Source organism: Schistocerca cancellata, chromosome 8, assembly GCF_023864275.1.
Source record: "Schistocerca cancellata isolate TAMUIC-IGC-003103 chromosome 8, iqSchCanc2.1, whole genome shotgun sequence".
Lineage (NCBI taxonomy): Eukaryota > Metazoa > Arthropoda > Insecta > Orthoptera > Acrididae > Schistocerca > Schistocerca cancellata.
The window spans coordinates 415,016,910-415,034,379 of record NC_064633.1 but is presented as its reverse complement, the minus strand read 5'-3'; the positions used below and the strand labels follow the sequence as shown (position 1 = coordinate 415,034,379).

At 43.3% G+C, this 17,470-nt stretch overlaps 1 protein-coding gene across 2 annotated transcripts in view; it reads right to left on the bottom strand.

Annotated features, from left to right (window-relative positions):
- Positions 1-16,509, bottom strand: part of LOC126094602 (SURP and G-patch domain-containing protein 1) — a 169,494-nt gene extending 152,985 nt beyond the window's left edge. For both annotated transcript variants that reach the window (XM_049909075.1, XM_049909077.1), the window contains exons 1-2: positions 16,360-16,509; positions 16,000-16,273 (exon numbers count right to left, since the gene is read on the bottom strand). In XM_049909075.1, the coding sequence (XP_049765032.1) occupies positions 16,000-16,268 (269 nt within the window). In that variant the 5' untranslated portion in view covers positions 16,269-16,273; positions 16,360-16,509. The remainder of the gene's footprint in view (positions 1-15,999; positions 16,274-16,359) is intronic.
- Positions 16,510-17,470: the final 961 nt, after the last annotated feature.

Genomic DNA, 17,470 nt, shown 5'->3' with positions numbered 1-17,470 from the left:
ACAAAGGATGATGCATACCAAAATCTCCAAAGAGGAAGAAGGGAGGAAGGGGGAAGCTGCTGAAGGAGGGCAGTTGGGGCAACAGATGTAGGTGGTCTGTCAGGAAGGAGATAGAGATTTCAAACTGTAATGGCAGAGTCCAACTGCTTCCAATGGGATACGAGGTGGGACACATGTACTAACAATATCCTTAAGGACCAATATGCAGATGCCACCAGAAGCACTCAAAGGGCCGACACGTTCCCAACAGAAAGCACGGAACTCACGAAGTGTCAGTGAGTGATCATCAGTAAAATGAGATTCCTGGAGAATGAAAGCTGCCGAGTAAAAGGCAGTAAGGGATTGCAACTCTGGGAGGTGACACTGGTATCCATTACAGTTCCACTGAATAAGCGTGGAGCAGGTATCCAAATGGGAGGCGAATGGGCTGGAGCTAACTACACTGCCAGGTCACCATCCATTATCACCAATGACACAGTGACACTCATAAATAAGATGTCGGACTCAGATTGCTAGGGCGGAGATGGCACTCGGTAGGGGGGGGGGGGGGGGGGGCTAGCAGGGGCCTTGTCCTGTGACTTATGTTTCTTTTTCTTCTCTTTCATATGTAGAGGAGGGCAGGGCACAGAGGGAGAGCAGACTTCTGCAAGATCATGAACCAAAAGAAATCTGACAAACTTTGGGTGCAAAGACTATGTGTCTCATGGCCGAGTTGTAGCAGGCCTCCAGTCTGAGAATCTGAGAAACGCAGGTGGGAGGGGTCCTGGAAGGGAGCCCCACCACTGGCAGGTGCCAAAGAATGGAGCAACTTCTTTGGATGGAGAAGGGGAGAGGCATGCAGAGGGGAGGGCAGGGAACCACAGGGGAGAGGGAGAGAAGAGGGGGGCGAGACCTGGGTAAGGAAGAGGAAAGAGGGGGAAACAATGCTACAGAGGCAAAAGTAAAAGTCATTGATACGGATGAAGTTGCTCAAATTTCTGACAAGCCTCAGTGTAAGATAAATGATCCAGTGTCTTCTACTCTTGCATCTTCTTATAAGCCGGGCAAACTGATGAGCGTTGGAGCGTGAGGGTTGTGACAATTTACACATGGGTGGTGGAGCACTGGCACTCTCCTCATGGAATGGTTGTCCACAGTCACCACAAAGAGCGTCCCCCATACACCGCGAAGACATGCTAGAAACGCAAGCACCTAAAGCATCTCATGGGTGGTGGAACAAACGGCTTCACATCATACTGACAACACATAACCTTGGCCTTCTCTAGGAGGGTATCTCCTTCGAAAGCGAGAATACAAGCACTGGTGTTGGTGTGGTTGTACTTACGACCTTTCTGCACATGCCGCACAAAATGAACACCCCATTATTCCAGATTGGCAAAGGGTTCCCCCTCATCAGTTTGAAGGCTGAGATCCTTATGATAAATGACTCCATGGACCATATCCAAACACTGGTGAGGTGTAATGGACATGAAGACATCACCAAGATGATCATAAGCATGATGAGCTGCAGATTGGGTGGCAGAAGACATTTTGATCAACAGGGAACCCACTGCACCTTGCTGTGAGACTCCACTTCCCCAAACTTGTCTTTGCTATTTTACACAAAAAATAACGGTTTTGTGGTAGTGAATGTGTCCCTGTCTGTCCTAGTACAGACCAGGTAGTGGTAAGTGTTTAACCCCAAGCCGAAGAGCCCGGCCCTCCTCCAAGGGTGTAACCAGGGAAGAGAACGCCACAGGGTTAAAAGAAAGCAGCATTCAATGATCTGTTATTACTCAAAGAGACAGCCATAGGAGAATGGCCAGATTTTTGGAGCTTGATACCCTTCATGTGCAAAGCATCCACCCGAATACGACCCACTTCAATCAGGGGCTCTCCCCACGGGTGCCTTCCCGCTACAACAAGAGGTGTCTGGCATGGTGGCCGATAACAGTTCCACCAATGGACTGCTACAAATGCTGGTGACATAGTGAGGTGTGAGCGGGCTACATCAGAGAAGGAAGAGGGGAAGGAAGGAAGAGAGGGAGAAGAATCCACACTGTAGATGCTAGGGAGTGAGTTCTTCCTAAATGGCTCACACTATGAAGAGAAAATTTAGAAGTGGAGGTCAAACCCCAAATGGAGACAGAGAAAATGCAAGGGGAACAAAACTGAAATGAGTACAGGAAAACCAGGTAGATAGCCAGGTCAATGTTAGTAAGAACACCGATTGAGGGGAAGGAGATGGCAGAGGGGGAGAAGCAAGGACCGGGAGGGAGGGGCACAGGGAAGGAAATTCAACCTGGGAAGGAAAAACAGTCTGCAATAGCTTGGGCCACATGTACACCATGCACAAACTCACGAAAAAACAGTGAGCACCCTGGAGGGTTGCTCCCATTTAGCAAAGATCAGTGTTCATGCCAGAAAGGAACAATGTTCCCAAGTGCAGAAACACAGATATCATCTGAAGGGACAGAATAGCTAAAAGGGCTAGGTAGTCGGACTGTAGCCTTGACAGCAGCATCAGCAGGTTCATTCCTTGACACTACGATGTGACCAGGGACCTACATAAACATCACATTGGCTCCAACATCAGCAAGTGAGTGGAGGCATTCATTGATTCATTGTATTAAGGGATAGTATGTATACAGTACACAGACGCTATGGAGGGCAGTAAGCGAATCTGAACATAATACACACTTCAGAAGCCTGTGCCGTCAGGTGTACTGGGTGGCCTAATAGAGGGAGGAAAGCCCTGCAGTGAAAATCAAGCACTGGTCTCAAATCCGGTAACAAGTGTTTTTTTTGCTAACAACAAAGGCACAACTGACACCATGATCGGTCTTTGAGCCATCACTGTAGACAAAGGTGCTATCTCCAAGTTGCATGCAAACTTCGAGAAACTTACAGTGATAGATCAAATCTATAGTAGTGTACTTGCGAAGCCAACTAAGTCCAAGATGAATGCAGATCTCTGCACAAAGCCAAGGTTGTGAAGGGCTCTCACCCTTTGGGAAAGTGGCAGGTAATGTAAGGTTAAGTTTCCAAAGCAGAATAGGAAAGCAAACTCTAGGATGCAACATAAAAGTTGGGCTTATCTTGTATTGGCAGTCAAGGGAGTCATCAAAAGAGGATGCATAAGACGGATGATTAAGCATAGAGGACAGACAGCTTGCTTGTCTGCTGAGGAGAACACCATGCCAGTATGACGACAGCTTGGTAGCATCTTCACAGACACTCACAACTGAGATAGTGTACAAAACTCCAGTGGCCAAATGTATGCCCAGATGGTGGACTGTGCCGAAAGGGAAGCTGTTGTTGATGCTCTATGAGTAAAGATGGCCGAGTCATCACTGAAATTGTTGCTCAAGTAAACAGTTCAGCTAAGAGCTGCAATAGACTGCAAAGTCACTGACAAAGAGAGACCCTGAGATGACTCTTGTGAGACTGTCTATTATAGGGTTAATTGCTATGGCAAGTAGAGCTACACCCAGCACAGAGGCCTGAGGCACCACATTCTCCTGAATAAAAGTGTTCGTCAAAGTCAAACCCACAAATACCTTAAAAACCCAGTCTTTTAAAAACTCTTGAATGGTATGACGCAGGTGACCTCAGAAGCCCCACATGTGAATTGTAGGGAGGATGCTTGTCCTCCAACAGATATCCTAAACCTTCTCCAAATCTAAAAACACAGCTACAACCTGGCATTTCTGCAGAAAATTGTTCATAATGTGGGTTGAGAGTGACGAGATGATCAACTGGGGAGTGGTGATTACAAAATCCACATTGTGTATTTGTTAGCAAATACTGAGACTGAAGGCACCAATCGTCCAGTCCTGGAACAGAGGATCATGATGAGCTGAGAGCATGTTCAAACTCCCACATAGTAGAAACAGTATTGTAACATTCAAGATTCTGGGGGGGACAGATATCTACCAAGTCTACTCTGCTTGTTTCCGAGATAGGATGGAGGGATGGTAGCAGGCAGAGCTCGAGATCTCATCAAAGTACCAACACAAGGTGTCGGAAATATCACTAGGGTTCACACAGACATTGTTCGCTACAGTCAGGCAATGAATCGGGAGATATACCTCGTTTCCAGAAATCTGACATAGGTTACCCCAAACGACAGAAGAGTGAGTGAAACAGTTAACAGAATTAGTAAGAGAGAACCAACTAGCTTTTTTGCTATCCCTGATAATGCGATGACACTTTGAATGCAACTGTTTATAATTAATATAGCACTGCTTTGTGAGATGGTGTTCAAAGAAATGGAGAACATGTCTTCATGCACGAATCGCATTGTGGCATTCCTCCGACCACTCGGTAACTGGGATACATCGCAGTAAGCAAGAGGTTTGGAGGATGGTACATTCTGTGGCACTAAGGATATCATTCATAAGGTATTCCGTCTTATCATCACTGCTGTGGATATGTTGTTCATCGAAGCAGAGCCACTAGTCAGCTTTAGATAGGTGCCAATTGGTCTTGCACACAGATAGGACAGGAGTTGGCATATGAATTACACGCAGAAAATGGTCGCTCAATTGCGTGTCTCAGAGGATGGACCACTCTAGATGGTGGGCAAGCTGTGCATTACAGAATAAGAGATCCAGGTGCGAGAAAGGGTGTGTGTGGAAGCTGAAAGAAATGTGGGTTCACCAGTGCAAGCTGAGGATATCTGTGAAGAGAGAGCCTCTCATGCAGGTTTTCAGACAGTCCCAAATGGGATGGTGGGCACTGAAGTCACTGAGTAGCAAAAAGGGTTGAGGAAGCTGAGTGGTGAGCTGCAGTATGACTGCCCTGGTCAGGTCAGGTGACGGGGATAAGTAGATACACTGTAAAGAGAAAAGGTGTAACTGGGGAGAGGAAGACAGACAGCAACAGCTTGTAGCTGGGTGTTCAATGAAATGAATTGGCTATGGATGACATCCCAAATGAGCATTGTGACTCCGCTATGAGCTGGAGTTCTATCCTTGAAGGGTTGGTTGAAACATATTGGAGTGAAGTGTAAGAAGCCAAAGTGATCTTGAGAGGCCATTATTTCATTTCTTGGAGGTATAAAACAACTGGGCATTGTGATTGCAATTGCAGCTGTAAGTCTGTCCTCTATGGTCTGATGCCACAAATGTTCCATTCGAGAACAGTTGTTGTAGAAGATAGGAGATGTTTCCCTTACACAAGACAATTAATTCGGTGGCTTTCAAGTGCAAGGTATTAACTGCATACTACTACAAGGTTCTGAGGCTGGAAAATCCATTGGTGATTCACACTGGCGAAATGGAGGTCAACCGGATAGAGGTGTCGTACAGTGTCACTGTTGTAGAGAATCTCCAAGTTGGAGAAATGGAAGAGAGTATGTTTTTGTTCGACTTCTTAGCACCTTTTCATTTGTCAGATGTGGAGCCAGACGTTTTCTGACTTGAGGAGTGCAAAAAAAAGTCAGCTCAGAAGTATTTCTTTTTAAATTTCTGTTTTTCTGAGTGTATCACAAGTGACTTCACTGGTGTGGGTGAAGTTGTTTTTTGGTAGGTTGAGCAACTGTAGTGGATGGAAGTAAGGATGTCACCTCAGAGCTAGGCGATTTCATAATTGTAGCACTGTACTGGAAGACTGGTCTATGTGGCCGTATCTTTCGTGGGCCATGACATAACAACAACGGTACTGTATCTGTCAGATAGTGGTGTGCAAGGCTTTGGCTAGCTAACATTTTGCAAGTAACATTGAGGGGTACCTTTACCTTTATCTCTTGAATGGCTCGCTCATCTAAGTACACAGGGCATTGCGGCATGGTTGCCAGTGCAGTTAATGCAGTGGGAAGAAGGGGAGAGGCAACCTCCCTCATCAACATCCTTGCAATAAGTAACACATTTGGAAGCGTTTTTACAGGACATGCAAGTATGGTTATAACACTTACGTTGGTAGCAATGCATTGGGATTGGTATGTACAGTCCGGCATTGATGACTTCAGAGCTAAGAAAAGTGTGTGAATAGGCATGAATTCCGGATAAACCATCTTCATGACCCGATGGATTGCAGTTATGCCCTGATTGGACAGATAATGTTGTACATCTACCTCAGTCATACCAACATGCAGCAAAATGTACATGACACCATGTGAAGAATTCAGTGTTCGATGAGCCTCTGCATGAACATGGTACCTGTGGAGGAGTGAAGCTTTAAACATTTTTGGGCTTGAAAGGTGCTGCCTGTCTCTAGAAGCAAAGTTCCACTGCATAAGCAAGTGCAGGACTTTAGGGGGCCTGTAACTATGTCCTCATCTTTTTGAATTACAAACAAGTTCACTGTAGAAAAAATTTTACCTCCTTCTGTGTGCGACATCATGAGGCAGCACAGTGCAACTGGAAGATTCATCATGTCTTTATCCTCATTCCATTTCTGTTTATTAGGTGTAGGTTGCATTGATGGAGTTGATGTACTCATCGCAGATGAATCCCCCATGACTGGCAGCGTCTCTCCAGTGGTGCACTCCTTCCTACTGGTAGTCCCCAAAGAGGAGAGCAAACATACCTTAGGTGATTGTTCACACCTCAGGCCACACCTCCCCAGCTCCAGACAGAGGGACCAGTTGGCAGTTGGGAAGGTAACACCTCAGGCAATCACCCCTCCCCCTGGGCCTGGCCTATATCAGGGGGTATGTGCGAGCCCTACCTGTTGACCCATATGCTGGGAGTTACGCATTACCCAGTCACCCTTACGCATCAAATGTGTGAGCCAGCATTCAGGCATGTACAGGGAGGAAGAAAGACAAAAAGGTAGACCACAAACACCAAAGGAGGAGGAGGAGGACAGGAGAAAGAATAGGAGGAGGATAAGACATGTAGCATGGAAAAGAGATGAGTATGGTGAGGGGAGGGGACACACACACACACACACACACACACACACACACACACACACACACACACACACATACACAAAGAGTTATGAGCCCCTGGGGTCCACTGACAAGTATTTTGATGCATTTGATGAACAAATACCATAGATAAACTATGAAAAATGAAAGGGGTCCACACATAACTTCTACCTGATTTTCATTACATGTATTTATTATCTGGCCAGCAAACAAAAAGCATTTTAGGGAGGGATTTATTTCTTTGAAAGCAGAACTGCTGTTCTGTCAGTAAGAAGTTACTTTTAAAAAGAGTGTGTGTACACAATTTTTTTCCGATTACTTTGGATACATTTGGATGGAAGTGTACATTGGTTAATGATCATATACCTTCTGTTTGTCATCTGCTACGCCCTACAACCATACTTCACAAGCACCCATACGGTGCATGGCAGAGGGTACTCTTATCACTACTCGCCAGTCCCCTTCCTGTTCCATTCACAAATAGTGAGGGAGAAACAACTATCTATATGCCTCTGTAAGAGCCTTAATTTGTGTTATCTGCATGGTCCTTACACTAAATGTAAACTGGCAGCAGTACAATAATTTTCAGTTGGCTGGAAATGCTGGTTCTCTAAATTTTCTCAACATACTGCTTCGAAAAATGAATGTTGTCTTCCCTCCAAAAATCTCTATTTGAGCTCAAAAAACATCTCTGTGATACTCGGATGTTAATCAAACGTCTCAGTAATAAATCTAGCAACATGCCTCTGAACTGCTTCAGTGTTTTCCTTTAATCCGATCTGGTGGATACACTTTACACTCATGCAGTACTCAAGAACAGATCACACTAGTTTCCTATACAGAATCTCCTTAATAGACGAGCTACACTAAACTAAAACTCTGCCAATAAACCAAAGTTTACCATTCGCACTGCCTACAACCAACATTACATGTTCGTTCCATTACATATAGTATTGCAATGTTTCACCTACATATTTAATTAGCTTGACTGTATTACATAGCACGTCACCAGTACAGCATCAAACACTGTTAGTACGAGGTGCATTCAAGTTCTAAGGCCTCCGATTTTTTTTTCTCCGGACTGGAAAGAGATAGAAACATGCGCATTGTTTTAAAATGAGGCCGCATTCATTGTCAATACGTCCCAGAGATGGCAGCACCGTACGGCAGATGGAATTTTACCGCCAGCAGCAAGAATGAGAACCGTTTTAAATACTTAAAATGGCGACGTTTTCCTTACGTGAACAGCGTGCAATCATTCGTTTTCTGAATTTGCGTGGTGTGAAACCAATTGAAATTCATCGACAGTTGAAGGAGACGTGGTGATGGAGTTATGGATTTGTCGAAAGTGCGTTCGTGGGTGCGACAGTTTAATGAAGGCAGAACATCGTGTGACAACAAACCGAAACAACCTCGGGAATCGCCTCCAGAGTTGGCATTTCTGTGGGTTCTGTGCACACAATCCTGCATGACGACCTGAAAATGCGGAAAGTGTCATCCAGGTGGGTGCCACGAATGCTGACGGACGACCACATGGCTGCCCGTGTGGCATGTTGCCAAGCAACGACAGCATGAATGGGACTTTCTTTTCATCGGTTGTGACAATGGATGAGACGTGGATGCCATTTTTCAATCCAGAAACAAAGCGCCAGTCAGCTCAATGGAAGCACACAGATTCACTGCCACCAAAAAAATTTCGGCTAACCGCCAGTGCTGAAAAAATGATGGTGTCCATGTTCTGGGACAGCGAGGGCATAATCCTTACCCATTGCGTTCCAAAGGGCACTACGGTAACAGGTGCATCCTACGAAAATGTTTTGAAGAACAAATTCCTTCCTGCATTGCAACAAAAACGTCCAGGAAGGGCTGCACGTGTGCTGTTTCACCAAGACAACGCACCAGCACATTGAGCTAACGTTACACAACAGTTTCTTCGTGATAACAACTTTGAAGTGATTCCTCATGCTCCCTACTCACCTGACCTGGCTCCTAGTGACTTTTGGCTTTTTCCAACAATGAAAGACACTCTCCGTGGCCGCACATTCACTAGCCGTGCTGCTATTGCCTCAGCGATTTTCCAGTGGTCAAAACAGACTCCTAAAGAAGCCTTCGCCGCTGCCATGGAATCATGGCGTCAGCGTTGTGAAAAATGTGTACGTCTGCAGGGCGATTACATCGAGAAGTAACGCCAGTTTCATCGATTTCGGGTGAGTAGTTAATTAGAAAAAAAATCGGAGGCCTTAGAACTTGAATGCACCTCGTAAAGCATTCAGCAATCTGGAGATAGTTTTGAACACCACAGTGCTGTACTAGGTGTGATCCTGCTGGACCACAAACAGGTGCCTTGGTAACAGAGTTCATGGGTGAAATAAGTGACAATTGAAGTGTGTCATGTACCTGTTTATATGCCACCACTACACCCACTGACTTCAGCCAGCTGATTGCGGTCAACAGTCTTCAACTGTTTGTGTGAACTAGGCCAACTCCTACTGTGTTCACACATAGCATGCACACTGCCTACCCAGCTTACTGTTGAAATTTGAATGAAAACAATAGACACAAAAAAGATAAAACTGAACCCTGTTGTCTTTTAGGAAAGGATCTGCACTCTCAAACCTGTTAAAAACAAATACGAGCTATTAGACGACATTGCCATTGCCTTCCACCCACCTTTGAACCGACTTACCCGGCCAGTTATATGGGGACCTACGGCTTAACATGGATTCCAATCCGAGCATTTCTCACAACAACAAACACTGCAAAGGTGAAATAACTGATAAGCAAGAAAAATCTCAGGACTAACTGGAAATCAAACTCAAGCCCTTTGGACCTGTATACTGGCACTGTACCACAGGCTTGTTTTTTTCTACTCATTTGTATTAAACTACATTTTTCTGCATCTACAGCAAGCTACCATTCATCACACCAAACAAATTCAATCTCTGTTCATTCATTGTGGATAAGGGACAGCGGTCGGTCAAATAGCTACCAAGGAAAATCGCCAAACAGCTGTATTTTTCAAGAAGTTATTTTATTTAGACAACCAGTTTCAGCATCTCATTAATTCCACCTTCAGGCCCCTATGCACTCCATGAAAAGACAATCAAATACATTGATACTTGCATAACTGGAGCCATCAATATGTGTATTCTGTGAATTCTTTTTTGGAGCGTTTACTTCAAAGACCTGACAACTTGTGCTCAGGTGCAGAAGTAGTTCTTTCAGCAGATAACACTAGCATTACCTAATCATGCATACAGAAACAGAAGATATGGTAAACAATGTTCTTAAAAGCATCACTGACTGGTTTTCTGTGAATGGTCTGAAGTACTCTGCTAGCAGAGTAGCTGCTTCCTCTGTGTACTGTATGTCTGACCTACTATCAAGAGTAGTTCTACAATCCAACACCCCACAACACAAATCTGTAACCAAGACTTTAACAGCACCGACTGAGTCTTTGGTTGAGGCCCTCCAGTCGGCTCCAAAAAAAGCCTCAATCAACTTTAGGTACTACACTGCGAACTATAAGCTCTGCTTGCATTCCAGACTGAGCCCAGTAGACTTTGCCACTTCTACCAGCTGCCTGTACAAATTATGGAAGGTCTCAGTTCCCAATCACTGAGCGGTACAGCACAGTGTTTAGCACATCGGACACACAATCAGGATGACGATAGTTGAAACCCATGTCCGACCATCCCGATTCAGGTTTTCCACGATTTCCCTAAATCGCCTAAGGCAAATGACAGGATGGTTCCTTCAAAAGGGCATGGCTGATTTCCTTCTACATCCCTCCCTAATCTGAGTTTGTGCTTTATCTCTAATAATTTGTTGTCATTGTAACGTTAAACACTGATCTCCTCCTCCCCAGAACCAAACCAACAATCATCATTGGTGCCAAGATAGTTCACAACTTGGATATGACTGCACCTGGATAGCCACAGGCAGGCATCCTCTAAGTCTCAGACGAAAGGCCCTGATACAGACAAACCGAGTGCACAACTGACTTCTTTCCAAACCTGGATGCTATTTTCCGATGGGAATTGGTAGTGCACCTAACAATGGAGCTCATAACAACTAGCAAACTCCTCCCCATGAGTATGTTCGGACCCTGCTGAAACAGTGATCCCCTGTCATTCACAGAGTATGTGGGCAAGGCCAAGCACCACATTGACTCTCCACCCAATACAAAGCAAACATGCTACAATAAGCCAATCACTCTGCAATGAGCACGATTGGCCTGCATCGGTTATGCTGGAAGGTTCATTGCGAGCAGAGCCCATGGGTGAAATAAGCAACAATTGAAGTGTCGCTTGTGACACACCAGTTTCTGTATCACCACTACACCCAGAAACTTCAGCCTGCTGATTGCAGCCAATAGTCTTCTGGGTGTTTGTGTGAACTAGGCCAGCTCCTCCTGCCACAGACAGCATCCACACTCCCTATACAGCCTACTGTTAAAATTCAAATGAAAACCATAGATATAAAAAAGATAAAACTCAACCCTCCTGTCTTTTAGACAAGGATTTGCACTATCAAACTAGTTAAAAAGAAACACATGCCATTAGACAAAAATAAGTCTGTCACTGACACTAGTTTACTGCACACTAGCAGAGAGAACGAATCTGCTCTCGTGGCAGTTCACAAATGGACACTGGCACCTCTCAAGGAAATGTGAGTGTGGGTGGTTACGTTACTATGTTCAAAACAGGATTACAGAAGTGTCCGATTCCATCTGTCTGCTTTGACCCATGACAACATCAATACAGCGGAAATGGCTATTCTAATCATCTCCAATATGGAGCCTATGACATCATTACATACACACAGCAGCAAACATGAAAATACATATAGATAAAACAATAACATCTCCCTCCAAAAATACACTCAAACTAAAGGGACAACTACGGGAAATTTGGGGTTTTAGGGTGGGGAAAAGCTAAATTAACAGTAAAAAATACCACGATCCCAAATCACACAAAATGATGAAAAAACGAAATTACAACATTCCACTAAACCAACAAAATCCACAGGAGTCTGGCACTTCCCTTGACCTATATAGGTCAACCACAGCTGACGATACCAAAACACCAATACCTACAGCTAAAACTACGAAAACTGGAATCAGTAATTTCCCGTGACCTATACTGGTCAACGACAACTACAGATACCAAAAAACCAACACCTACAACTACGAAAAACAAACCCAAAACACCACCATCTCAAAAATCTAATAATCAAACATCCCTACATAAATTAAAACACACTCAATACACCATAAATACATAAAACATCACAAATTGAGACGAATAGATAAAAAAAAAAAAATATCTTACCACCAACAAATTCGAGTGCTGCAAACTAGGTTGGCAACCCCAACCAACCCCCCCCCCCCCCCCACACACACACTAAGCCACATGTATACATCCCTGGTCTGACAGAACTCTGGTGAACCTCATGTTCTCGCGACAAAAACTACCCTTCACAATCTCAGCGATCAGTCCAAGTAACTGGAAGAATTTAAGAATGGACATGTCCTCCCCATCTCTGAATGCAACATAGCACTGTTATATTTCATTGTCATATGTATAGCCACACAATAAATTAACAGTCTTACCACACCACAAACAGCAAACCATTAATACCTAATGAAAACACCAAACACATACATAAAAAATATTAATACATAACTCACTGAATAAACTTCCAAACCTCACATGTCGAACTACTAACACTGCCAAAGAATTCACATCCAACACCAAGGCTCAAATGAACCCAATACAACACAGCAATTGTTGGTACATTTACCCTATTGTGACAGCAGTCGGTCGATTCCATCCTTGAGGAAGCTAGCAGGCTGCTGTCGGATCCAGGCCTGAACTCAGTAACACAATTTGTCATCCATTGTGAATCGATGTCTGCGAATAGCTTGTTTTAGAGGTCCAAACACATTAAAGTCACACGGTGCAAGGTCAGGACTGTATGGCAGATGTTCCAGAGTTTTTCACTGAAACTGATGCAATGTTGTCTTCACCACATTGGCTGTGTGTGGGCGGGCATTATTATGCAGGAGGATAATGCCACTGGACAACATCCTCAGTGTTTCGACTTGATAGCTTGTCTAAGGTTCTGTAAAGTGGCTTGATAATGCTGGGTACTAATGGTAGTTCCCCGTTTTAGGAACTTGACAAGCAGTGAGACCTTGTGGTTCAATAGTGGATGATAACTTGTGTGATCACCTTCTCTTCGACATGAAACCACACTGGGGCACTACGCAACATCACACGGTGTGCATGGCTCAGTCTCTCTACCAACAGATGGTGCCACCTTATGTGTAAGGCAACGGTAGACGCACTGACCAGGTTCCATTTGAATGAACCTAATACAAACACACCTCCAGAGAGCACCATCAAATACAACAGACATCTTCAAACACAACCAACTAATAAACTTGACGCCATAATGACGTCACACACCACAATGTCCTTGCATCACGGGTCAAAGCAAACAGTTGGAATTGGACACTTCCACTGACCCTTCTTCAAAATTGCACAACTGAGGTGCTCCTGGTGCGAAGCTACACTACAAAAACTAAATCCTATAAAGAATGAAAACAACAAATATGACATTTGTCGTCTTTTACACAAGAATTTGCACTACCAAATTTCCTAAATTCACAAACACAAGCTATTTGAATGCACTGAGATAGCCACAGACTCCTTTACTGAACACTGGCTGACAAGTAAATGTGTAATGGAATAATTTTGGAGATTTGGGATAGTTGAGGGAATATGTAAGGCTGCTACTCACAGAGCAGTTGATTATATGGCACTGCAGATTTACTGTTTAGCTAATTATCAACCCATTCTATTATGTAGTTATGCACATCAATGAAGACAATAATGAGATTTATTACAAGTTAAATTTCAGATAGTTGATGTATTGCATTAACTGAGGGAAATGATTACAAAACAAGTCAATGTTATCTATAAAAATCAAGTCAAAGTTATCCATGAAGCAAATTATCTGAAGCAAACTGTGTATAAATCAAGGAAAATTATACAATGAGGATTACTGAATGAAGCAATGCAGCTGTTAAGATACTGACATCACATTTGGGAGGATGGAGTTTCTATCCGGCAATCCTGATTTGGGTTCTTCTGGTTCCCTAAGGCAAATCACAGTAAGGTTTCTTAATTAATGCCACACTGACCACCAGTCTTATTCCCATAGGCTATCTGCCCTTTCCTCATTAAGAATATTATGTATGCGGTGTATTGTATATTTTGGCTTACTGATTTGCACTGTATTACCTTGCCAAATCCTCCCCCAATGTGAGGTGATTTTGGATGAATAAAGACAAATAAATGAATAAAATAAGACAGTGTGTAACATAATGTCCTAATATAATAGAGATACATATGCCATGTGCATTATTTACTAAATACGCATGATATGTTGAACATTACTTCCGATGTGTTGATTTACATTACTTTGATAGCACTACATAACTACCATACATCATAGGCTGACAAAGCAGCAATGGTTTGTGAAATATTTACAAGAGATGGTGTCAAAAATCTTTAATCAATTCAACATAGCTTTAACAGAATTAAATCCAGCCACTAAGTCAAATCCTTCAATGGGGTTTACATTTCCAATAATGGAAATACGGAAGCGTCCAATCCCGCCTGTCTGCTTTGACCCATGACGTCACAAATATGGCGAAAACAAAAACAAACACACACACTTTCCACAAGAAGCCTAATGACACTAACGGGACAAGTGCGAGAAATGGGGTGTTTTGGGTGGGGGGGGGGGGGGCAAACTAAATATAAACAAATTTAGACGTCTTGCGTAGCTACAACGTGTAAGTGAAGACAGCCATGCATGAATACCCACCCATCTCCCCAGGGGTCGTAACCCCTGCAACCCATAGAAGATAAAGATGCTTCAGTAGCTGATTAGTGTTTTTTGTCTTTTTAAAAAAAAAAAAATCTATGGGATACAACGAACAGATCAGAAAGATAAATATAATAAACTAAAACAGAAATCGGAGGAAACAGATAATTAAAATAAGCAATAAGCGTTTTTAAATTAAAAAAAAAAAATCTCACGAGATAGAACGAACAGATCAGAAAAGTAAACAAAATAAGATAAAACAGAACTGGAGACTGCCACACTCAAACCAAACTCCGCGCCGTCATGACGTCACACACGACAACACCCTTACATCACGGGTCAAAGCCGACGCGTGGGATCGGACGCTTCTTTCGACCCGTTCTGTTTTATCTTATTTTGTTTACTTTTCTGATCTGTTCGTTCTATCTCGTGAGATTTTTTTTTTAATTTAAAAACGCTTATTACTTATTTTAATCATCTGTTTCCTCCAATTTCTGTTTTAGTTTATTATATTTATCTTTCTGATCTGTTCGTTGTATCCCGTAGATTTTTTTTTAAAAAAAAGATAAAAAACACTAATCAGCTACTGAAGCATCTTTATCTTCTATGGGTTGCAGGGGTTACGACCCCTGGGGAGGTGGGTGGGTATTCATGCATGGCTGTCTTCACTTACATGTTGTAGCTACGCAAGACGTCTAAATTTGTTTATATTTAGTTTGCCCCCCCCCCCCACCCCACCCAAAACACCCCATTTCCCGCGCTTGTCCCGTTAGTGTCATTAGGCTTCTTGTGGAAAGTGTGTGTGTTTGTTTTTGTTTCCGCCATATTTGTGACGTGATGGGTCAAAACAGACGGGCGGGATCGGACGCTTCCGTATTTCCCAACACCCTTACGTCACGGGTCAAAGCCGACGCGTGGGATCGGACGCTTCTGTCGACCCCCAATAATAAAGGTGCTGGTGGCATAAACACGACGAGAACAAGCTCTGTTGATAGGTAACATTCAAAGAAACACAAGAATGTGACATTTGTACCGCGTTATGTGGAGGGTTCGCATGAATTCTTCACACATTATGACCAACCCATGTTGGATTACAAAGGTTAATGTTCCTACGCCTGTATCTGAAGACTAAAACTGGATATATGTTACAAATAAACATAAGAACTCAAAATGTTTGGCTCCACACCAAACAGCAACTACGGGTTATTTACATAAGCACAACAAAAAATGCATAAACACCGTACCTCTTTGCACTCTGCTTCTGACTGCTTTTGTTTAGTGATGCGGCAGCAGACACTTTATTGTTTGTTCCTGCTTTTCCACTGCCCGAGACGCCATGCAATTTTTTCAGTGCTTCATCTGCTTCCTTCTTCTTTTGCTCTTCCAGTTTAGCTTGTATCTCACGTTTCTTCTGTTCAATGAGTTGCTCTTGTTTTGACATTTGGGCAAACCTTTCATTTCGCGTCGTTTTAGAGGTGAAAGGATCAGGAACTTTGATCCCACGATACGCCATTACGGCTACGACACAAATCAAACATATCAGAGATGATACCGACAACGAGTCGAAGCGCCATTAAAAATACCGTCTATGATTCAATACTTACCTGATTGTTACGACAGGTAGAATGACATTGAGCCAAATTGTGTTTCCATCTCAACACTTGTTGGAAACACCGGTGAGAGGGAATGTTTGCGCAAGTTTTCATTACCATTTGACACTCTGCCTAAGGCAAGGCAACATGATAGTATTTTCTCTGCAAAAAAAAACATCTGCGCTGACAGATCATAGTGCATGGACAGGGAATTTGAGCAGAGAACTGCGAACAAAATTAATCAAATGTGAGTGCACAGCTTACATCTGGCCAGAAAAATAGCAGCATGTGGATTGAAAAACACCTCAAATCCGGCTTTTCTGGTCAACGGTTCTCGTTAAGGCTGGTCCAGATGCAACAATTTATTAATGCAGATATATGCGAAAATCTGTAGTGTACAAAGAACACAGTTCCAACCTACTTCTGGTGCGCTATCTATCCGTCTACGAATGAAATTTCAACGACAAGCGGCTACGCCCTCGCAAAGTGGTTGAAGTGTTTGGACAAAATAATATTGTTTTCATCTGTTAAGCCGGGTTCACACAGGCAACAAAAGTAACACCACTGCTAATGGCGAACTGCAGTTGCTTTGTACAACTACAAAGCAACTGCAGTTGTGAACTCCTAGTTTTCGGTGGCGCCATTTAAGAAGCGCAACTTTTGTCACGCCACAAAAAGTTGAACTTGGTTCTACTTTGTTGCGCCATTTTGCATTCTCCACAATCGAATACTGTCATTCGATTGCTACCTCGCGGCTGGATTCAAACCTTTCTAGTGTGTATTCGGTCGCAGATAGTGCTTTTGTTTGTGCGTTTGCTATTAATATGTCGAAAAAGTGGTCAACAGCGACAATTATGAGATTCTTGGAGGTGTATCAAGAACGAGAATGCCTTTGGAACCACAAAAGCGAATCATACAAAGACAGAAATTTGAGAGATGCTGCATTAATTGAAATAGTAAACAGTATGCGTGAATATGTACCTGGAATTGATGTAGCTACAACAAAATTAAAAATTCGAAGCATTCGAAATGCTTACATGAATGAACATAAAAAAGTACTGAAATCACTTTAGAGTGGTGCGTCTACAGACGGTATTTATAAACCCAGCCTTGCTTGATTTGA